The sequence below is a fragment of the Eurosta solidaginis genome, chromosome 3, assembly GCF_040869045.1.
Source record: "Eurosta solidaginis isolate ZX-2024a chromosome 3, ASM4086904v1, whole genome shotgun sequence".
Lineage (NCBI taxonomy): Eukaryota > Metazoa > Arthropoda > Insecta > Diptera > Tephritidae > Eurosta > Eurosta solidaginis.
In genome coordinates this window covers 202,986,457-203,008,583 of record NC_090321.1, presented here as the reverse complement: position 1 = coordinate 203,008,583, position 22,127 = coordinate 202,986,457, and the positions used below count along the sequence as shown (strand labels likewise).

Sequence of the window (22,127 nt, the reverse complement as noted above, 5' to 3'; positions counted from 1 at the left end):
AGTTTGGAGACAGATAAAACTAATTAAGTGTACCCATTGTTTTTTGTCTGCGAATACATTTATAAACAAACAATTATTAGAAAGTTTTCTTTGGCAAAAGTAGAGAAAAATATTTGCTCAAGGCTGACCTCATTTCATTTAGCGGGAATATGCACGTACACCTTGAATTTTGTGAATAAATAGTTCACTGCTCCCAACTATGGTTTTGTGGCTGTATAGAATAGACCATACTACGCAGTTTGGAGACAGATAAAACTAGTTAAGTGTACCCATTGTTTTTTTGTATTTACTCTTTAAAAATAAAGTTGTAGGTACACGTTTCAAATTAATAACGCAATTCAACTCTGCGAATACATTTATAAACAAACAATAATTAGGAAGTTTTCTTTGGCAAAAGTAGAGCAAATATTTGCTCAAGGCTGACCTCATTTCATTTAGCGGGAATATGCACGTATACCTTGAATTTTGTGAATAAATAGTCCACCGCTCTCAACTGTGGTTTTGCGGCAGTATAGAATAGACCATACTATGCAGTTTGGAGCCAGATAAAACTAATTAAGTGTACCCATTGTTTTTTTGTATTTACTCATTAAAAATAAAGTTGTAGGTACACGCTTCAAATTAATAACACAATTCAACTCTGCGAATACATTTATAAACAAACAATTATTAGAAAGTTTTCTTTGGCAAAAGTAGAGAAAAATATTTGCTCAAGGCTGACCTCATTTCATTTAGCGGGAATATGCACGTATACCTTGAATTTTGTGAATAAATAGTTCACCGCTCTCAACTGTGGTTTTGCGGCAGTATAGAATAGACCATACTATGCAGTTTGGAGACAGATAAAACTAATTAAGTGTACCCATTGTTTTTTTGTATTTACTCATTAAAAATAAAGTTGTAGGTACACGCTTCAAATTAATAACACAATTCAACTCTGCGAATACATTTATAAACAAACAATTATTAGAAAGTTTTCTTTGGCAAAAGTAGAGAAAAATATTTGCTCAAGGCTGACCTCATTTCATTTAGCGGGAATATGCACGTACACCTTGAATTTTGTGAATAAATAGTTCACTGCTCCCAACTATGGTTTTGTGACAGTATAGAATAGACCATACCACGCAGTTTGGAAACAGATAAAACTAATTAAGTGTACCCATTGTTTTTTTGTATTTACTCATTAAAAATAATGTTGTAGGTACACGTTTCAAATTAATAACACAATTCAACTCTGCGAATACATTTATAAACAAACAATTATTAGGAAGTTTTCTTTGGCAAAAGTAGAGCACAATATTTGCTCAAGGCTGACCTCATTTGATTTAGCGGGAATATGCACGTATACCTTGAATTTTGTGAATAAATAGTTCACTGCTCCCAACTATGGCTTTATGGCAGTATAGAATAGACCATACTACGCAGTTTGGAGACAGATAAAATTAATTAAATGTACCCATTGTTTTTTTGTATTTACTCATTAAAAATAAAGTGGTAGGTACACGTTTCAAATTAATAACACAATTCAACTCTGCGAATACATTTATAAACAAACAATTATTAGGAAGTTTTCTTCGGAAAAACTAGAGCAAAATATTTGCTCAAGGCTGACCTCATTTCATTTTGCGGGAATATGCACCTATACCTTGAATTTTGTAAATAAATAGTTCTCTGCTCCCAACTATGGTTTTATGGCAGTATAGAATAGACCATACTACGCAGTTTGGAGATAGATAAAATTAATTAAGTGTACCCATTGTTTTTTTGTATTTACTCATTAAAAATAAAGTTGTAGGTACACGTTTCAAATTAGTAACACAATTCAACTCTGCGAATACATTTATAAACAAACAATTATTAGAAAGTTTTCTTTGGCAAAAGTAGAGCAAAATATTTGCTCAAGGCTGACCTCATTTCATTTAGCGGGAATATGCACGTATACCTTGAATTTTGTGAATAAATAGTTCACTGCTCCCAACTATGGCTTTATGGCAGTATAGAATAGACCATACTACGCAGTTTGTAGACAGACAAAACTAATTAAGTGTACCCATTGTTTTTTTGTATTTACTCATTAAAAATAAAGTTGGAGGTACATGTTTGAAATTAATAACACAATTCAACTCTGCGAATACATTTATAAACAAACAACTATTAGAAAGTTTTCTTTGGCAAAAGTAGAGCAAAATATTTGCTCGAGGCTGACCTCATTTCATTTTGCGGGAATATGCACCTATACCTTGAATTTTGTAAATAAATAGTTCTCTGCTCCCAACTATGGTTTTATGGCAGTATAGAATAGACCATACTACGCAGTTTGGAGATAGATAAAACTAATTAAGTGTACCCATTGTTTTTTTGTATTTACTCATTAAAAATAAAGTTGTAGGTACACGTTTCAAATTAGTAACACAATTCAACTCTGCGAATACATTTATAAACAAACAATTATTAGGAAGTTTTCTTTGGCAAAAGTAGAGCAAAATATTTGCTCAAGGCTGACCTCATTTCATTTAGCGGGAATATGCACCTATACCTTGAATTTTGTGAATAAATAGTTCTCTGCTCCCAACTATGGTTTTATGGCAGTATAGAATAGACCATACCACGCAGTTTGGAAACAGATACAACTAATTAAGTGTACCCATTGTTTTTTTGTATTTACTCATTAAAAATAATGTTGTAGGTACACGTTTCAAATTAATAACACAATTCAACTCTGCGAATACATTTATAAACAAACAATTATTAGGAAGTTTTCTTTGGCAAAAGTAGAGCAAAATATTTGCTCAAGGCTGTCCTCATTTCATTTAGCGGGAATATGCACGTATACCTTGAATTTTGTGAATAAATAGTTCACTGCTCCCAACTATGGCTTTATGGCAGTATAGAATAGACCATACTACGCAGTTTGGAGACAGACAAAACTAATTAAGTGTACCCATTGTTTTTTTGTATTTACTCATTAAAAATAAAGTTGGAGGTACATGTTTGAAATTAATAATACAATTCAACTCTGCGAATACATTTATAAACAAACAACTATTAGAAAGTTTTCTTTGGCAAAAGTAGAGCAAAATATTTGCTCAAGGCTGACCTCATTTCATTTTGCGGGAATATGCACCTATACCTTGAATTTTGTAAATAAATAGTTCTCTGCTCCCAACTATGGTTTTATGGCAGTATAGAATAGACCATACTACGCAGTTTGGAGATAGATAAAACTAATTAAGTGTACCCATTGTTTTTTTGTATTTACTCATTAAAAATAAAGTTGTAGGTACACGTTTCAAATTAGTAACACAATTCAACTCTGCGAATACATTTATAAACAAACAATTATTAGGAAGTTTTCTTTGGCAAAAGTAGAGCAAAATATTTGCTCAAGGCTGACCTCATTTCATTTAGCGGGAATATGCACGTATACCTTGAATTTTGTGAATAAATAGTTCACTGCTCCCAACTATGGTTTTATGGCAGTATAGAATAGACCATACTACGCAGTTTGGAGACAGATAAAACTAGTTAAGTGTACCCATTGTTTTTTGTATTTACTCATTAAAAATAAAGTTGTAGGTACACGTTTCAAATTAGTAACACAATTCAACTCTGCGAATACATTTATAAACAAACAATTATTAGGAAGTTTTCTTTGGCAAAAGTAGAGCAAAATATTTGCTCAAGGCTGACCTCATTTCATTTAGCGGGAATATGCACGTATACCTTGAATTTTGTGAATAAATAGTTCACTGCTCCCAACTATGGTTTTATGGCAGTATAGAATAGACCATACTACGCAGTTTGGAGACAGATAAAACTAGTTAAGTGTACCCGTTGTTTTTTTGTATTTACTCATTAAAAATAAAGTTGTAGGTACACGTTTCAAATTAGTAACACAATTCAACTCTGCGAATACATTTATAAACAAACAATTATTAGGAAGTTTTCTTTGGCAAAAGTAGAGCAAAATATTTGCTCAAGGCTGACCTCATTTCATTTAGCGGGAATATGCACGTATACCTTGAATTTTGTGAATAAATAGTTCACTGCTCCCAACTATGGTTTTATGGCAGTATAGAATAGACCATACTACGCAGTTTGGAGACAGATAAAACTAGTTAAGTGTACCCATTGTTTTTTTGTATTTACTCATTAAAAATAAAGTTGTAGGTACACGTTTCAAATTAGTAACACAATTCAACTCTGCGAATACATTTATAAACAAACAATTGTTAGGAAGTTTTCTTTGGCAAAAGTAGAGCAAAATATTTGCTCAAGGCTGACCTCTTTTCATTTAGCGGGAATATGCAAGTATACCTTGAATTTTGTAAATAAATAGTTCACTGCTCCCAACTATGGTTTTACGGCAGTATAGAATAGACCATACTACGCAGTTTGGAGACAGATAAAACTAGTTAAGTGTACCCATTGTTGTTTTGTATTTACTCATTAAAAATAAAGTTGTAGGTACACGTTTCAAATTAGTAACACAATTCAACTCTGCGAATACATTTATACACAAACAATTATTAGGAAGTTTTCTTTGGCAAAAGTAGAGCAAAATATTTGCTCAAGGCTGACCTCATTTCATTTAGCGGGAATATGCACGTATACCTTGAATTTTGTGAATAAATAGTTCACTGCTCCCAACTATGGATTTATGGCAGTATAGAATAGACCATACTACGCAGTTTGGAGACAGATAAAACTAGTTAAGTGTACCCATTGTTTTTTTGTATTTACTCATTAAAAATAAAGTTGTAGGTACACGTTTCAAATTAGTAACACAATTCAACTCTGCGAATACATTTATAAACAAACAATTATTAGGAAGTTTTCTTTGGCATAAGTAGAGCAAAATATTCGCTCAAGGCTGACCTCATTTCATTTAGCGGGAATATGCACGTATACCTTGAATTTTGTGAATAAATAGTTCACTGTTCCCAACTATGGTTTTATGGCAGTATAGAATAGACCATACTACGCAGTTTGGAGACAGATAAAACTAGTTAAGTGTACCCATTGTTTTTTTGTATTTACTCATTAAAAATAAAGTTGTAGGTACACGTTTCAAATTAGTAACACAATTCAACTCTGCGAATACATTTATAAACAAACAATTATTAGGAAGTTTTCTTTGGCAAAAGTAGAGCAAAATATTTGCTCAAGGCTGACCTCATTTCATTTAGCGGGAATATGCACGTATACCTTGAATTTTGTGAATAAATAGTTCACTGCTCCCAACTATGGTTTTATGGCAGTATAGAATAGACCATACTACGCAGTTTGGAGACAGATAAAACTAGTTAAGTGTACCCATTGTTTTTTTGTATTTACTCATTAAAAATAAAGTTGTAGGTACACGTTTCAAATTATTAACACAATTCAACTCTGCGAATACATTTATAAACAAACAATTATTAGGAAGTTTTCTTTGGCAAAAGTAGAGCAAAATATTTGCTCAAGGCTGACCTCATTTCATTTAGCGGGAATATGCACGTATACCTTGAATTTTGTAAATAAATAGTTCTCTGCTCCCAACTATGGTTTTATGGCAGTATAGAATAGACCATACTACGCAGTTTGGAGACAGATAAAACTAATTAAGTGTACCCATTGTTTTTTTGGATTTACTCATTAAAAATAAAGTTGTAGGTACACGTTTCAAATTAATAACGCAAGTCAACTCTGCGAATACATTTATAAACAAACAATTATTAGGAAGTTTTCTTTGACACAAGTAGAGCAAAATATTTGCTCAAAGCTGACCTCATTTCATTTAGCGGGAATATGCACGTATACCTTGAGTTTTGTGAATAAATAGTTCACTGCTCCCAACTATGGTTTTATGGCAGTATAGAATAGACCATACTATGCAGTTTGGAGACAGATAAAACTAATTAAGTATACCCATTGTTTTTTTGTATTTACTCATTAAAAATAAAGTTGTAGGTACACGTTTCAAATTAATAACGCAATTCAACTCTGCGAATACATTTATAAACAAACAATTATTAGGAAATTTTCTCTGGCAAAAGTAAAGCAAAATATTTGTTCAAGGCTTAGCTCATTTCATTTCTCTGGAACATGCATGAATAAAAAAAGCAAAATTTGTTTGTTCAGCTAACTAGAAAAATATGTTCTTTGTATAGCTTTAACTTAATTTGTTTTCTCATGTCAAATTCCTAGAATTTAGAAGAAAACGCTTTTGCTTATTTTCTATTCACACGACTTAATTTGGTATAAATAGCGGTCACAAAATTTAGCATACCTTATACTTAAAAAGTAGTGCAAAAGGTCTTAAAGTAAAATGGATTCAGGCATTTTTTTCGCGATCCTGTCTCTCGTTCTTAGTTCGTATTTTACCCATACGAATGCGCAGCTTCGCGTTTTAAATGGCGAGGTCATAAGAATAGAGCGGACCCCACACACGGTAGCCATTTTTTATCAAGACAATTATGTTTGTGTTGGTTCGTTAGTAAATATGAAATCGGTGGTAACAGCTGCGCGCTGCGTAGCTAGCCGAAATGAGGATGAGTTCATCGTTCTAGCTGGTGAAGAAGATAACAGTCGGCTAAAAACAGAAGGAGTAGAACGACGCGACGTAATTAAAATATATTATGATAAGGATTACTATAATCCTGTTACAGCATATATGGACATAGCTTTGTTAAAAGTGGATGAATGCTTTCATGAGTCTAATAAAATTAAATCAATACCTCTTTGTACGCCTGGCTTTTGTCAGGGCTCAGATCTGGAAGTTAGTGGATGGGGTGCGGTAACTTCTAATAGTGAAGAATTTAGTGATATTCTCAAAACTTCTAAACTGGTTGTATTAAACAAATGTGACTGCAAGGCTCCTTACGGCAGAGATGTATATTTATCAGAAACAACCATGTGTGCTGGAAAGCCAGGCAAAAATCCGACTTCCGGAGATACTGGAGCAGCGGCCGTTTTTGAAGGACAACTTCGTGCGGTGGCACTTTTTGGTCGTAGAGACATCGGTCCGTATGTATTTACGGATATAAAAGATCCATGGGTTTACCGCTTTATAATTAAATATATGTATAAATAAGTAGTTGAAAGCTGTTGTTATAAATTAACTGTTAAGTGGAATATCACCCTTACTCGACTGAACACCGAATTACGATTTATTCTGAGATACGGCGTTTTACAAACTGCAGTTGAGATATGGTGATATTCCACGCAGCAGTCTAAATAGCGATACGTTTTCTTTTGTATCATTTAGAATAAATTTTAGTGATTACGAGTAAATAAATATTTTTGATTTTATGCAATAAAAGGGTGACGCATGTAAAAGCCTTTTGCTGTGGGACCAAACTTTGTTCACGACTCTAAGGTTCAATCATGTATGCATAGGTTGTAGGATATGCTCTTGTTATTGGTTGCTGAATCCTCTGAGCAATACTTATTACATCTTGAGCAGTTGTTTAATCGCCTTCAGCCATACGGTTGAAATTCCTTAGTGTACATTTGTCATTGTCTCGTTTCGCAAGTTTCGAATATCTTCGGCGAAGAGTTGCTGTTGAATGTTCCATAATACTTTACTTAATTGGTGCGTTTAAACGATTATGACAAGGCGCGCCAGTCGCTTGTTCACTCTGCTAACCGTCGCCAGTTGGTCACACCAAGGGAGTTTAAATCGTTTTCCAAATGGTCTTTCCAACGGAGTGGGGGCCGCCCTCTTCCTCTGCTTCCATAGGCAGGTTCCGATAGAAATACTTTTTTAGCCGGAGCATCATTTTTCATTCTCATAACATGACCTAGCTAGCGCAGCCGCTGCGTTTTCATTCGCTGGACTATGTTTATGTCTGCATAAAGCTCTTACAGCGTCGTAAATCTCTCGAAGAACTTTGCCCTCGAACACATCCATAGTCATTACATCTAATGTTGTCATCGTCCATGCTACTGCACCGTATAGCAGGACGGTACGATAAGGGACTTGTAGAGTATGATTTTCGTTTGCCGAGAGAGGACTTTACTTTTCAATTTCCTACCAAGCCCAAAACAGCATTTATTGGAAAGAGTGATTTTTCGCTGTATTTCAGAGCTAATGTTGTTGTAAGTGTTGATGCTGGTTCCCAAATAAACGAAGTCTTTTATTTTTTCCAAGCAAAACTAACGGCGCGGGTGTTTAGGCCGATGATATTAATGTCATCAGCATATGCCAGTAATTGCACGCTTTTATAGAATATTGCTCCATAGCGGTTAAGTTCTGCAGCATCAAATTAAAGAAACCGCACGATAGGGGGTCTGAAACCTCCTTTAGTTTCGAACGACTCGGAGAGGTTTTTCCAAATTCTGACTGAGCTGATGGTGTTGCTCAACGTCATTTTGTGCAGCCGTATAAGTTTTGCGCGGAAACCAAATTCAGACATAGCTGCATATAGGCAGATCCTTTTCGTGCTGTCGAAGGCGGCTTTAAAATCGACGAAGAGGTGATGTTTGGTGAATCTTTTTTCGCGGGGTTTTTCCAAGACTTGGCGCATTTTGAAAATCTGGTCGATGGTAGATTTGCCAGGTCTGAAGCCGCACTGATAAGGTTCAATCCGCCTATTCACGGGGGCCTTCAATCTTTCGCACAATACACTTGACAGGACCTTACATGGGATATTCAGAAGGCTGATTCCGCGATAGTTGACGCAGTTTGCAGTATCCCCTTTCTTGTGGACTGGGCAAATAACATTTAGATTGCAATCATCGGGCATCACTCGGCCGACCATATTTTGCGAAGAAACTGATGAATTCGCCTTACCAACTCGCCGCCGTATTTAAATAGCTCCGCAGGCAATCCATTAGCTCCCGCGGGCTTGTTGTTTTTCAATCTGGTTATTGCTATTCTGACTTATTCATAATCGGCTGGGGTACATTTTTTCCATCATCATCCATTGCGGGCTCGGGCTCGACATCCGTGTGCGGTAAATCGCTGTCTCCATTTAGGAGAGAAGAGAAGTGTTTCTTCCATAATCTAAATACTCTCTGAACATCAGTTCAATATAATTCATAGCAATGCGCGGTGTAGTTCGTCGGAAGTGAGAGGTTCACTAGTAATATTTGCAACCGTTTTTTTAAGTTTTGCGATAAAACGAAACATCCATGCCACGATCCGAATTTCTTTAGTATGGGAACTGTACCTATCGAGAATATCAAGGTTGTAGGTACTGCTTATAAATTTCTGAAATATCGATTGCAGAAATTCCGCACTTAAAAGTCTCATGTCGATATCTTTATGTTGTTCACAAGGCTATTTGTTTATGTTTTCAGTAAGAAATAAGGACCTGTGAACCAAATTCAGCTTGCAAGTTCAACCTCTGGACACAATATCAGCTGGATTGCTTTTCGTTGGTATATGTCTCCAATAAGCATGCAATGTTAACTGCTGTATTTCCGATACTCTGTTGCCAACGAAAGCTGAAAGCGTAGCTGAATTCAGTTGAAGCCAGTGAAAACAAAGTTTTAATTTTCGTTAAAAGTCGGGAGAGTAGTAGTGTACCACAGGGCTCTAGTTTTGGTAGTGACTGTCGTTTGGTAGGGACCATCCTGGACTTCGCCGTCAGAAGGCGCACGCGAACATTGTCGCACAATCAAGAATGCGGGTATATCCACAGCCATACGCGCGAATCGACGAATAACAAAATCCATGTATTTGCAGAGACTGAATATTAGTTGATAAGCAGTAACTTGGAATCTTGATTGCAGTAAGATGCGATCGTTCTTGATTGTCGAGAAATGTTTGCCAAGCCGATAAAATATTCTGCGGAGCAGACTCGTCCCATTTGAGTTTCAAGGCCGCGGCACAATGATATTTTTAGATGCATTTAACACAAGCTTATGCATTCCAATAAAATCGCTACAATCTACCAAGATGACGCGTTTGTAAATATGAAGGAACTTTAGACGTGCAATTGAAGTTTATTTCGCCTTGCCCATACACGTACAAAATTTCGGCAAGCACTGTTATAAACATTCCCCCTATACAACAAAAACACTTGCTAACATATAGAGCCCTTCCCGCAATTTAAGTGTAACCAAGAAAAAGTAAATTTAATAATGCTTACTTAGGCTCTTTTGACCATTAGCGTTTGGTGCAAATAAAAACAAATTTATTTCACCATTCCAACCCGACGTTTCGCTAGTCTCTCTAGCTTTTTCAAGGGCGATATAATTGGCCTATTTAAACAAATTTGTTAGAACTAAAATTATTTTCGGTACCATTCCATAGTGGTATCATTGTCATACAGTATGGGGGGGGGGGGGTTGGAATGGTGAAACAAGTTTGTTTTTCTTTGCACCAAACGCTAATGGTCAAAAGAGCCTAAGTAAGCATTACAAAATGTTATAAATAAATTGACCGGAAAATCACAAAAAAAAAAGTAAATTTTACAGTAGAAGGTTTTTTGTAATTATATTCTGACAAAAAATAGCTACTATCATGAAATTTGGTATGTGTATAAAATATTTCTTGAGCCTAAAATTAAGATTTCGGTTTTTGATCACACTGTACCGAAAGTCCTGTTATCTGTACTTACGTTTTTTTTTGCTGTCATATTGGCTCACTTTTTGTTGGTTACCTTAAATTTTAAGTTATTCAATTATATTTTTCAGATTACATAGGTATTAGTACATATATACATTTGAAATTAAAGTAAACTTATACAATTCCAAATTTGAACACAATATATTAAAGAGTATTGTTGTAAACAAAATAATCCAGTCATCTTCGTCTGTCTCAGGCAATGTATCTATTATCTTTCCAGTATGGGATAAGCTAATATATTCATAGTGAAAATGTTTTGGTATGATATTCTTTTCGCAAAGAGCTTTTAGGTCGTTATATTTTGAAGATGAAATTTGTAAGAAGTGATCATACAAGGTAACAGGACCCTTTCTAAGTATGAGAGAATTTCGTCTTGACCGCACAATTGTACTGAGATCGTATACCTTCTTTTCGCTATCGTGAAAATAACCATGGTGTAGTTTAACAAATGGAGAATTTTTTTCGAAGATAGCGCAACGCAAAGACGTAAATGATATTTTAACTGAAGCTGGAAGCATCCGAATTATGAATTGAAATGCATGTATAATTTTCTGGTATAGATCTTGCGTTTGAAATAATTGTATGCCATTCACTTAGAGCCCAAACATTTCTATCGCGAATTAAAGACTCAATAGTGATATGTATGAAGTCCACGGGCATCATGGTATGGCCAGGCAACAGGTAAGTTAATTTAATGTGTTTCATGTTAGCAGCCTTATCTAAGAAATATATTATCATTGCTTGCATAGCTCTGTTCCTGTTCTATCCAACACAACTATCACAATATAGATAGATGCCGACTCCGAAGGGCATCTGCGAGGCAGATGAGTTTTCACTGAGAGCTTTTCATGGCAGAAATACACTGGGAGTGCTTGCCAAACACTGCCGAGTGGCGACCCCGCTTAGAAAAATTTTCTTCTAATTGAAACATTTTATTTCTAAAATTTTGATGTTGCTTTGCCCGGGGTGTGAACTCAGGCCATTCGGTGTGGTAGGCGGAGTACGATACCATTACACCACGGTGGCCTAATTCTTATACAAATAATGCTTTTTTGGCAAATGGAAGCCTATATGGTATTCATTTTTGAAAATGGTATGAAAAACTCTTAGGGATAACTTAGCTTGCTCCTGATTTGTATTTATCAAGCGCTGCGTGTAATACCTATACAAAGTTGGCATGTTTCGAAAGTACTGTGGAAGATATAACTTAGTACTTTTGTTCCTACAATAGTGGGAAGGAACTGCTGGTAGGTGTTCAATGAATGATTTCAAAAGAGCCACATTTATTTCGTCAGACTTACTATAAGGAAAAGGTCTTTTTTTGGACAGGCAAGAGGTATTTGAAGAGTTATGTTTTTTTCTAACACATATTAACGAGTTTTGGGAAATATTAAGTGTTTTCAGTAAAACCTGCTGACAAACTTTAAAACGCTTTTCGTTATAGGTAATGAAATATGCATAGCTCCACTGTTTTTTACGGCTATCTGATGTTCTCCTTTGAACGCATTTTCGGGTCATGCACGATAGAAGCCAATCTCCTTGTCGTATCTTGTTGCCTAAGCCCCAAAAGTGTTCATTTGGCACCAACAGATGTTGCTCACTAAGCTTTTCACAACACTTGATTCCACATTTTTGACCTACGCAGGGATTTGGTTTAACTTCACACAGCTTTCGTTTTTTACCCCGAAGTATTTTAGGAAGTTTTCGTTTCTTCTTGTACACTCTTGTTCCAACGCATATCTCGTTTTCTAATTCCCCAGAATATGTTTTTTCAGACTCAGTATCACTATATGGTACCAGTGAGTTATCCTTGATCGTTCATTGGTATAAAAACACAGTTTTGTTATTTTATTTTAAAGATAATATAAAATAATTAATCACCTTATTTTGTAAAAGCTCCATATTAAAATAATAAAACAATTCTATCGGATTTCACGAACTTAAGCAGAAATTATTTGTATCAAACTAAAATATATATTTTCGTTTTTAGCCATATTTTTTTCTTTTTGCAAAATTGTTGCTTAAATAATGCATATACAGTGTAATTGCAACAAGTGCTTTTGCGAACAATATAAATATACACGATAAAAGTGAAAATGAACATTACTCGTAAGATTCCATAGAGAAACACTTTTGAAGTAAGTAGCAATTTGCGGTCCCAAAAAAAGTAAACAAACCTCAAAATTCACTTACACTAAAATTTCTTTTTGATTTAGCTTGAAACGGTACTATTCTCTAGCCAAAGCAGATGCTTGTAACAAAATTTGGGAGTTGGCTACTTATCCATGTCAGATAACGCCAGTGTCGCTCAACCTACCGTTCTCCATAAAAATTCGTGCAATCTACTCATAATGCATAAGATTGAGTAAAACGCATCCATATGAAAATCCGCTTACGTGTCGCAGCTTTCAGCAGCCATATCTCTTGAAGAAGAATTTTAGCCTTGACCACAATTGGTGCTAGAACCCCGAGAGGGTCGAAGAGTGACGATGCAATGGACAGTATAGTTCTTTTTGTACTTATTTGCTTCTTTGGAAGCAAAGAAAATATAAAATTATCCTGAATTTGATCCCACTTAAGACCAAGCGTGGTAGTGAAAGACGTTTCGAGATTTAGGTCCTTGTCAGAGTGTTCGTGTCTGAAAAGCTCATGACTAGAGTGCCATTTTCCCAACTCAAATGCACCTGATTTTAATAATTCGGATACCTCGGATTGTATTCCCGATAGCTCAGCAATCGAGTCAGCAACACAAAGTATGTCGTCAACGTAGAACTGATGACTTTATAACATTTGAACCGACGACAAAGGTTGACTAATATTGATCAGCGAAGTAGTGCAAACTCCGCACAGCGAGATATAGTGCATATGCCTTTCCGTATGTGACTGTATTGAGCTGAAATGTTTGAATATCATCATCTGGCGAACTTCTCCACAAGATATATTGACTCTTGCCAAGGTCATCGCTGACTAGTATCTGCCTGTACATTTTCACTATGTCAGCTGTAACGACAAAGTAATGTAAACGAAAACGAAGTGAGAGAATAACGAGCTCGCTTTGGATAGTAGGTCCAACTATTTGGATATCATTTATCGATTTCTGAGAAGAAGTTCGACATGATGCATCGAAAACTACTACTACTATTTAGCATTTGTGCTATTAGGCTTCAAAACGCAGTGATGTGGGATATAATAATGAGATTCATTTAGTTTCGGGTTTGGCACTGTTACCATGTAACCCAGGCCTTTATACTCATCCATAAATGCGACATATTGTGATCTTAAAGCAGGGGATTGTTGTAAGCGACGTTCTAATATCTTAAACCTTCGTAAAGCTGTTGTGTATGATTCACCTAAGGATGTAAGATTGTCCTTTGATGGAATTTTAACTACCACCCGATCATCAGGGTTAATGTTGGCCGATCCCATGATTTTTGAAGAACAATGTTATCTGTGATTGTGACCTCTTAGTTACAGCGGTTTTTACCCGTGACTGTGACTGAGACGAAACAACGCCAACAGGAATCACGGATTGTGTTGCGAATAAGAAAATCTGCGTAATAATTTTAAGGCATCAACTGTTATTCAGTCGCAGCTGAATAACTTGCTCATTGTATTGGTTCTTCGCATCGAAGCGTTTTGTTCCTGTGATGAGAGCTATGTTTGAGTCTGTGATTGGTAACCGGAAATAAATGTTGTCACAGGCAATCAGTCGCTAACATTTCTTGTAAGCTGCGCTGAAATGTACTGTGATATTTTAGTAGCTGTGACAAAATAACAGTTACACGGATATTTGTCAACTCTAATTTCCTTAAGGATTTGAGTATCTATAGGTAGCCCTCAAGAAGCCAGAAATAAAGTAATGAATTTTGACACATATTTTGCAACAGCGTCAATTCCTACATTGACGGAAAAACAGTAAATGCTATAATCTTTCATAGCATAACATCTAAATGTATGTTGGAGCGTAGGCAATCTCTGGAGAGAATCAAAATGGGGAAAATCTACAAGTAGGTACTACATGGAAATAAATGGAAATGAAGAGCTGATTAGTTAGCTAAGTTGTGCGCATCGCTTGAAGCTTGTAACGTAGACATTCCAATCAGATTGGACGAAATTGAAAGAAGGCGAGAGCTGTAAATAATCGGCGAAGCAGTAAAGGGGCTGTCTTACAACATTAGATTAACAAAGTTGAATTTATCGTTGAGGGGACTGTCGGCCCACGGTGGGTATTCTGACTGGCCAGAGCCTTCTGGGATCACATGTGTTTAAATAAGACCTTATCATTGATAGAAGATGTAGGAAGTGCGGAGGAGGAGGAAACGATCGAGCATGTTGTGGTCTCCTGTCCTGCGCTCGCAAGGATAATGCTCTAATTATTAGTAGTGGCACAGCTTTCAGGTCTAGAAGCAGCAAGTAGCATAGGTCCTAGAAAGCTTCTAGTATTTGCCAAGAGGACGGAGATAATTTTATACATAGGTCCTGGTTTCTGATAAGGGTTTTCAATTTGACCATTGAGCAAACTTCTGGTTAAACTAGGGACTCATTTAGTCTATGTGAGGTCCGTATGGGCCAGACAGTTCAACTTTACCTTACCTGGCAAGCGAAAAATTGCAGAAACTTCATTTACTAGTGAAATATTATAATAAACAAAATCAAAATGCATGCCGAATTAAAGCACGGAAATGAAATTCTTAAGAGAACCCGAAACGATATCAGTGGTTGTGTAAAATATGAATAACAAAGTCACGTACAATTTAAGTAAGAAACAAGTAGCAATACGTATAATTATGATAAAGCAGCAAATGGAAGCTGAAGCACACAAAGCAGGTAGACACTCTCAAGGACTTTTATGAATACCAAGAATAAATTAATTGTGCGAAAACTTAAGCCAGCAGACAAGAAATGGGACAAAGTGAAATTTCAAAACAAACACAACCAACAAGAAAAAATTATTTTTTGCTTGAGAAATTCCACATTGAGCAGAGTACCAAAGGTCGCAATTAAATTTGATGACGTGCAGTTCACTAAAGTTCATGCAGCCAAATGAGAGTGAACCACGGTTGAAATGTGCAAACTTATCACCCAAAACAAAGCACATAGGTCTAGCAAGACACTAGTTTTAGACATATTTGTGATAGAAATAAAAACAAAAGCCAAATGTACAATGTCGAAATAAGTGTGCTGAAGATGTTTTTGTCAAGGTGATGGCTTTCCGCTAAACAATGCAGCAAATCGCAAAAGTCGGCAAACAACTTTAAGCTGCTCTAGCATAACTTTTACATTATTATAATACTAACATACTTATAATATATGAAAGAAAAAAATCTTTCTGTAGTTGTCTTCAACATGAAGGCTATGCATATTCTGTTGTCAGACGCATATCAGCCATGGCGTATGAGCAACTTTTTCAAACAATACAAGGCAAGCTGAAGCGTTACGCTGCTTTCTTACTCATCTTATTGACTTGGTTGCTTGTGCGGTCATAGTGGGCACACATACAAACATATTGGACTTTAATACAATAGACTACCATTGCTTATAAAGTTTTCTGCCGCCAGCAATTTTTTTATCTAGAATATTAGCACAGTCCTCTAGTTTAAACTCTTCCAACAGAGAGGTGAAGTGGTGGTAAAAGAAAGTGTAGAATATAGAAAAAGAGCAACCCTCGCAATTGTTGTGCAGATGTGATTACTTTGCTATAAGTAAAACAAAGAAAAGCTTAAGAAAAAATGTTAAATAAGGACATGTTATTTACTTTCGTTCTTTATTATAATTCTCTGTAACAACAACTCTCCATCTGGCTATTTCACAGCTTTGGATTCTTATTTTTAGAAGTATTGGCGTGTGTAGATAAACGCGAATGCCTTCGTTATTGGCCATATATAGTGCATCGGGCATCGGGGTGCGGCGTGTATGAAAGATACATATTTTTGCTAGGCATTTTGGACGAATCCTGGTTCTAGGTTCAAGGCAGGGGAAAAGCAGCATGAAAATCTTTAAAGTTTTTTCAATTGGAAACAGTTTTTCTAAGCGGGGTGACCTCTCGGCAGTATCTTATGGATATTTCGGGCATGAAAAACCTGCTCAGCGAATATTCATCTCCCTTGAAGTTTTTGTGCTAAATCGGCATAAAGTATGTAAGTTCCGTCCCGCCAATGGGGAATGCCATGTAGAAAAACATTTCAAGGTTTCCGCTTACTTGATTTTTGAAACTTTTAAATTTAATGGACATCAAACGAAAGGTGAAACGTCGTACTAAAAATAAATTTAGTAGAGCTACCACCATATCTGGATGGTTTCAGAATAGTATTCTAAACTACTTCGAAAATATTTCTGAATAAATTTTGTGACCATTTCTAACTAACTCGAAATTTCGTTAAATCTTTGGTATGGTCGCAAAATAATTTTAGGAACATCTTAGGAAAATTTCGTTTATACTTCCCGGAAATAATCGGAATCGGAAATAATCGGAATTACTTCAAATTCAATCCGACATCATTTTTTGATTGTTTTCGGGGAAAATTGGGAGTTACTTTCGTATCGTTTTGGCAATACTTGGATACTTTCGAAATGGTTTCAATAATGTTGAAGTGATAAATTATGAACTACTTTCGAGTAATTTCAGGATTATTTCGGGATTGGTATCCGGCTAATTTTGATACTACTTATGGATAACTTTCGAACCAAAAAATTTATATACGGCATCATTCTGTATTACAAAAGATAGCTCAGATAAGCGAATCGCAATTTAGTGTTTTCCTTTAGCAATGGCTTTCTCTTTCATTTTCTTTCAACATTTACTTTTCTTGTATTATGTGAAAGACGAAGCCTAAAGCAGTTGTCAAATGATATATTGCCATTACTGAAAATAATGCTAAGACACGAACGATTCATCTATGAGGCGAAACGAACCTCCGATTCGCAATAGAAAATGAAGCCTATATTTTTTGAATATCTTTGGGATCATTTCAGTATTGTTACCGGGATAGATAGATGGACCCACTTAAGTATTTTTTGATATTATTTTAGGAGATCTTGGGAACATTTTGGGGTTAATTTTGTGTTAAATATGGTACTACTTCAAATTTTTTTGTGGTCTCTTATAAATAATTGAAGAATAATTTCGGGATTGTTTTTAGGGTAAATTCCTTCCTACTCCAGTATCATTTCAAGATAAGAAGTGGGATCGTTCTGAGACAAATATGCCGTTTTTGCTTAGTCACTATTTTCCCATTAATTTTTTCGAACTATTATGAATCACCAGCAATCATTCCTGAATTACTTCAAATGGGAATTGTTTTCGAGATGTATTTGAAATTACTTTAGCATTTTTCGGTATTATTTTTGGTAATTTTAAGATCATTTCAAGCTTGTTTTTAGGTTAAATTGTGAACTACTTTACAAGCATTTCGGCACTAGTCTGGATCTTTACGAAATCATTTCGGAACTGGTTTTAGAATAAATTTCTACTTACGTTATAATCACTGCCAGATAATTTTTGGGATCATTCCGAAACTACAAAATCATTTCTGGTTAGTTTTTGTGACCACTTCGGGACTATTTGGGAATCATTTTATTAATATTTCTGGTGCATTGGGGCATCAGTTTGATAATCGGTTTTTAGGGAAATTTTTGGATTGGTTACGGGTTATTTTTGGAACTACTTATGCATAACTTTCGAAATAAACTATATAAGTTTTTAATAATTTCGGTATTAATTTCGAGATAAATTTGGAACTAAATACTTATCGGTTCGGTAGGATAGTTTTTTTGTAAAATTGAGAACTTTTTCACTATCATTTCATAACTATTTTGGGATCAATTAAGAACAGGTTCTGGACATTTTTGAGATTATCGCACTTTTTTCGGGATCGATTTAGATTTGCTTCAATATCATTGTGGGTTTGTTTTTCGTATCATTCCATAGACTTCATACTTTATTTAGGTCCTTAACAGAATCAAATTACAACATTTTCAGTTCCACCCTAGCAAACGAAACACACCAAAATAATTCAAAGAACTGCAAATAAAAAGCTCCATATTTTCGTAGAACTTTGTCTTCTTCAAATTTTTTTCGCTTCCGCGAATTTTGGAATTTTTTCGAAGACGTGTTGAAGATATTTTAGCTTATTTGTTAAGGTTTTTTTTAAATATCGACAATAAGGAAAAAAGAATTTTTGACACAAATTTCCACTGCTATTTCTTTGGCCCCTGTTGCCCGCTGTATATATGAACGTGGTATTTCCGCTTGAAAGGATGAGTACAAAAAAAATTTCCATATTATTCAAGGACCACCCTCATAGTATATTCACCATGTTATTTGCTTTCGTTACGCAATAAAAAATAAAAACATTTCCTTACATCTACGTAAATGGTGCATGTTTGAGTTTGTGTAACTGGATATGGTGTAAATTTCCAGGGACTAGCTGCAGGAAAATAGTTAATTTCCATATACGCATTCGATTTGACTTCGGGAAATTTATTGCGAAGTAAGGGTCAAAAATTTCTTTACTGATTTTCTATGTGGGCAGGCACATAGAAATGGAAGTTTGAGTGTGTACATCAAGGAATGAAACATTAAATTGTCTGCAAATAAACTCGTCATCACATATTGTTGCTGTGGTAACAGTAGAACGGGATGACAGTCCTCCAGGCAGAATGACGATAAAACAAAGTATTTTACTTGATTTTCGCTGTTGCATAGAGCCATGTAAGGAAGCTCGTGGAACAGAGCTTCCTAACAATAAGGCAGCTAGCGAGTGCTTCTTATGACCTTGGTTTTTAATTACCCTCGCACCTTTCTTCAATCTTTCGTAGAAGGCGATGAAAGATTACTTCTTAAAGAGCTATAACTGTGAAGTTGTTGTTGTTGTAGCAATAAAGTTGCTTTCCGAAGGCTTTAGGGAGTGTTATCGATGTGATGGTCCTTTGCTGGATACAGATCCGGTACGCTCTGGTAACACAGCACCATTAAGGTGCTAGCCCGACCATCTCGGGAACGATTTATATGGCCACATTAAACCTTCACGCCATCCCTCCCTCCCCATCCCCAAGTTTCGTGAGGAGCTTGGGGTCGCCTGAGCCTCGCCTGCTAGTAAAACAGGATTCGCCGCGGATAGGTGAGGTTGACAATTGGGTTTTGGGGAAGCTGTATATTGCGCTGGCAACCTGAAGGGTTGCACTACACAGCTCCTTGCAACTGGTATTTTAGTCGCCTCTTACGACAGGCATACCTACCACAGGCATATTCTGACACCCTAACCCACTGGGAATAACTGTGAAGTCAAACAGGCATATGAGCCTATAACTGGATGGTTCTGTTGGACCAAATTGTAGTATTTTCAAATTTCCCACGCCTTAAAGTTAAACAAATATTTTAAAATCTTACTGGGGCGATGTCAGGCGGTGGATGGAGGCTTGTTATCTTGAAGTCTTGGGGGACTTACGATGAATAAGATTGGACAATATGTTTACCACAACTTTCGTCTTTTATTCAACTCAAGGTTACTTATGTATAGATATAATTGTTAGTTTATTTCGTTAAGTGCTTGTGTGAGCTCAATACTCAACTGAAGCAACAGGTTTTCACTTCAAGGCTACAACAAATCAAGTGAAATCCCATACTATTACTAGACATGCTAGATAGACGGGCGTTCGCTGTAAAGATATTTACTTATGCATTTATAAATCCACTTAAAAAGCTTATGCATAACTAAGTTAGTAAGTAAATACTTAAGTACACGCTGACATTGTGACTGGTAAGAAAGGAATTTTCCTATAATTTTTTTTTTTATAAAATATGTGTATGTATGCGTGAGTGTATCTTAGTGGTAGTCCTTATTTAATTATGGCATTGATGCATTCAGCCTTGACACAAATGCACAGGACTGCGGTTTGCTATGTTTTGTGGAAATTTTTGTTTTTAATAAGAAACAAGTTTTAACGGAGCTGTGTATGATAATTTGTATGCAAACATCGTGTGAGAAAGCATTTACATATATATCCCACAAGTTAAATTATTAGCAAATTTTAGTGATTTAAAGTATTACTCTTCCAAATCTTTTATCTAACTACGTAGCTCTTCTTTCCCACTCCCCTGTATAATATAGCACACTTGGATTTTTTTTCTTACATTTACATTAACTTCCATATATCAACCTTTTACTTTCCCTTTTAGATGGCTAGCAGTGGGGATCCAAAATGGCAAAAGGATGCGGCCGATCAAAATTTCGATTATATGTTCAAGCTACTAATAATTGGCAATTCCAGTGTGGGCAAAACCAGTTTTCTCTTTCGTTATGCCGATGACAGTTTCACCTCAGCTTTTGTATCAACGGTTGGCATTGATTTCAAAGTGAAAACGGTGTTTCGGCATGATAAGCGCGTCAAACTACAAATATGGGTGAGTGGAAACAAAATAAACAAAAGTGGATGTGTAAAAAGGGGAATGAAAAAGAAAAGAGATAAACAGAAAAGTCATTAATCAAAAATGATGTAGATATATGATGTTGAATGTATATTAGGGTGAACCCAAAAAAAAGAAACTAGTTTTTCGATTTCGCCTCTTAAGACGATAAGACCGTAGCCCGAAATGTATCCATAAATTTTGGTTTCAAACCCGCATAAATAATTGGTGATGTATATGTGTCCCTATGTATACAAAAATTGGCTAAATCACCACTTGGACCCACTTGTAAAATGATAGCTCCGATTTAAATTAAAAAAATTGTAAATTGTAAATCATGTCAGGTTAGCTCCGAGTTAAAAAGTCACTTGCAACTAGGCCTTAATGTAATAAAAACTTGGCAGAGAAAGCTTCGATTTGAAGACGTTTTTCTGCATTTCATGGCTCAGCTATATGAGATCGTTACTTTCGATAAAAGATAAAGAGTACGTAATAGATACGGGAAAATTCGCCAAAATGTGCTAAAAATAAAAAAAAATTAGTTTATAAAACAACCAATTACTGGAATAAATGTTCAAAAAATAGCTGATATATTTTAAATATACCCAAAGCTGCTTAAACCAAAATAATGTTAAAGAAAGAAGGTTTTGTGTTTGTTCGTTGTGAACCAAACATTTGAACATCCTGCCTAGGTTATGAGGAGTGGACTAGGAATTGATTTAGGTGAAAAAATCTAATTTATGGTTAGTATTTTGGTAATTAGCCTACGTTAATAAATCTCAAATTTTTTTAAAAGAATTGCTAAAAATTTGGAGAAAGTAACAACCAGGGAAGGCGAGATAGGCAGAGAGACAGAAAAAGCGATAAAGTTTAGCCCTGCAAAAATTGTTGGATCATGTGTTTCACTTATGTCATACTAGAGTACTTAGAATTCTACTCCATTGTAATGCAGCAATGGACCAACTCATGTTTCTACACGAACATATTGTAAGCTGATCATTGATCGTTTTTAACGATTGTAATCAACACACGATGTTTATTGGACTGTGGGTACTCCATGGGTTAGTCTGATGTAATGCTGAGATAGAATATATGGTCCAGTCCTAGGACATCGCAATGTTAATTGGACCATATTTTTTGTAAGAATTGTGGCTAATTTTGGAT

At 35.5% G+C, this 22,127-nt stretch overlaps 1 protein-coding gene across 3 annotated transcripts in view; it reads left to right on the top strand.

Moving 5' to 3' along the window:
- Rab3 (RAS oncogene family member Rab3) overlaps nt 1-22,127 on the top strand; it is a 102,088-nt gene that overhangs the window by 53,267 nt on the left and 26,694 nt on the right. For 2 of the 3 annotated variants that reach the window (XM_067774729.1, XM_067774730.1), the window contains one exon: nt 20,736-20,960. In XM_067774729.1, coding sequence (XP_067630830.1) covers nt 20,736-20,960 — 225 coding nt within the window. Of the gene's footprint in view, nt 1-20,295; nt 20,317-20,735; nt 20,961-22,127 lie in introns of those variants that run through there. The other variant, XM_067774732.1, reaches the window with a different exon arrangement.